The 2577-nt window shown below is 58.1% G+C and overlaps 1 protein-coding gene across 1 annotated transcript in view; it reads left to right on the plus strand.

Annotated features, from left to right (window-relative positions):
• Window positions 1-2332, plus strand: part of LOC306932952 (mRNA decay activator protein ZFP36) — a gene marked incomplete at both ends in the record, with an annotated part of 3405 nt that extends 1073 nt beyond the window's left edge. The window contains one exon of the mRNA XM_079514924.1: window positions 944-2332. Within this exon, the coding sequence (XP_079371050.1) occupies window positions 944-2332 (1389 nt within the window). The remainder of the gene's footprint in view (window positions 1-943) is intronic.
• Between the last annotated feature and the right edge of the window lie 245 nt (window positions 2333-2577).

Raw genomic sequence — 2577 nt, forward strand, 5'->3', positions numbered from 1 at the left:
GTCCCTGCATAGAACAACATAATTTCAGATGGGGGTCGACGGCCAATTACATATGATTTCTGGCGTCCTTGACATGAAATAGTTTGAGAACCACTGACATAGAAACATAGGGTTCTTCAGAAAACTGTCATGATTTAGAAGACACTTGTAGAATCTGGTCTCAGGTCTAAATGGTTAATAAGTGTGTTTGCTGCAGTGTTGCTGAGGCTCATATCATATGAAGGAGACTGGAATACAAACTGTTGAATTAAGATAAAAGACTACCATGTTTTCTGTTAGTTTAGTTTCTTACAAAGCAAAGTGAATAGAGAACTTCAGACAGATTTATCTATGCGAGAAACAAGAAAGAGTCCTTATAACAGTAGTCATATTACAGTTTCCTCACTATTCATGGTTGTCGACCAGGGTCGCTTGTAGTTGCGTAGTCAATATGAGCTGCCTAAAATGTGTCAAAAGGTTGCCTTATGCCTCGTCTCACGCTGCGTTGTAAACACACGCAATATATGAACGCGTAATTAAATGTGAAAATCTAGAAAGTTATACGACTAGTCAATTAAAGAAACTGCAATAGTTCAACGAGCCTTTCACCAGCGCGGAACAAAACGTCCCATTGTAAGTCATCTGCTCTCCTGCTAGGACCAGACGCCCATCGGAGACCCTTCCTTTCATGTCGGGTCTGCCTCTGCCTGCCTCTCTCTCTCTCTCTCTCTCTCTCTCTCTCTCTCTCTCTCTCTCTCTCTCTCTCTCTCTCTCTCTCTCTCTCTCTCTCTCTCTCTCTCTCTCTCTCTCTCTCTCTCTCTCTCTCTCTCTCTCTCTCTCTCTCTCTCTCTCTCTCTCTCTCTCTCTCTCTCTCTCTCTCTCTCGCTCCAGTGCTCCAGGAATGCCAAGCGCTCACCATTCATTCATTCATTCATTCTTCTCCTTGTGTTCTTTTGTGTGACAGAATTTCCGCGGCCTGGAGCCGACAGAGACAGATGGCCTGTCCTACCAGCAGCAGCAGACCCGCCAGTGGAGCGCCACGGCCGCGGCCGCGGTGGCAGGCTTCCAGCGCCGCCACTCGCTGTGCCCCGTGACCCTGCCCAACTCCAAGTTCAACAGCAACAGCGGCGGTGATTCCGGCTCGGAGGACCACCACTGGGGTGGCCTCGGCATGCTGGCCCCCGCGGAGGGCCAGCAGCGGTGGTGGGGGGACAAGGAGGCGGGGCTCCAGCTGCCGTGCTCGTCCCTCGACCGCATCCCGTTCCGGGTGGACCGCTCCGTCAGCATGATCGAGGGCCATGCGGCGTCCACGGGGGGCCACCACGCCTCTCTGCTGCCCTCCCCGCCGCCCGGCCTCAGCCTCAGCAACGCCTCCCTCTCCTCCTCTTTTTCGGCCGTCACCAAGCCCCTCCTCCCCGCCATGGCGGAGCCGCCCGTGTCCCCGCCCATGTCCACGCGCTACAAGACCGAGCTGTGCCGCACCTACGAGGAGAGCGGCACGTGCAAGTACGGCGCCAAGTGCCAGTTCGCGCACGGCTTCGACGAGATGCGCGGCCTGAGCCGCCACCCCAAGTACAAGACGGAGCCCTGCCGCACCTTCCACACGGCGGGATTCTGCCCGTACGGCGCACGCTGCCACTTCGTCCACGGCAACGCGGACGACGTGATCTCGCCCGGCGAGGAGGGAGGCGCGCCATCGAAGGCCCAGACGACGAGGCCCCCGCTCCTCCGCCACAGCGTCAGCTTCGCCGGCTTCTCCTCGTCCCCGCAGTCGTTGTTCTCCTCTTCCGGAGGCTTCCAGCCCGTCCGGGAGTCGTTGTCGCAGCAGCCTCCTCCTCCCGGCTACTCCTCCTCGTTCCTCTTCACCCGTGCCTCCTCCGTGTCACCTCCGTCATCGTCGTCGGAGGAGGAGGAGGGAAGCCCCGAGCTTCTCTCGCCGGCGCTGTTCCTCCCGGAGCCCGGGGTGCTGAGGCACTGCCCGTACCCCTTCTTCTCCTCCTCCTCCTCCTCCTCCAGCCTCCTCCCTGTCGACCTGGCCAAAGACCCCTGCTTCTACGCCGCTGCCGACTACGTCGACCTCAAGTTCCCCGCGTTCGCAGCCGCCGCCACGACGACCCGCCTCTCCAGCCCCCCCGGCCTCCACCACATCATCCGAAACCAGCAGCAGCTCCTTCCGCTGTCCCTGAGCGGCCTGCAGGGCGGCCTGCAGCGCTGCTCCTCGGCCGAATCCCTGTCCGAGGAGGAAGGCTATACCTCCTCCTCCTCCTCCCTCAGCTCCGGAGGCTCGGAGTCGCCCAACTTCGAGGGCCGTCGCCTGCCAATCTTCAGCAGCCTGTCCGTCTCGGACGACTAGCCGCGCGACGGCGGCCGTATACGACGTTTTTTTAACTTGTTACTACGGGACCTGATTTGCAACAGGGGGGCCAAGGGGCGAGCGGTTTCCGACACACGTTTGCATAACAGCGGGTCAAGGCCTATTCATACACGTCACAGGCCCGAGTTCCACTTGTGACCTTCTCGGTGGTGACCCGCCCTGTAACTTTTGTAGTAGCCTATAGTTGAGATATTGTCCTCAGCGTGTTAAAAAACAGTTGACTT

This window comes from Electrona antarctica (assembly GCF_951216825.1).
Source record: "Electrona antarctica genome assembly, chromosome: 11".
Taxonomy (NCBI): Eukaryota; Metazoa; Chordata; class Actinopteri; order Myctophiformes; family Myctophidae; genus Electrona; species Electrona antarctica.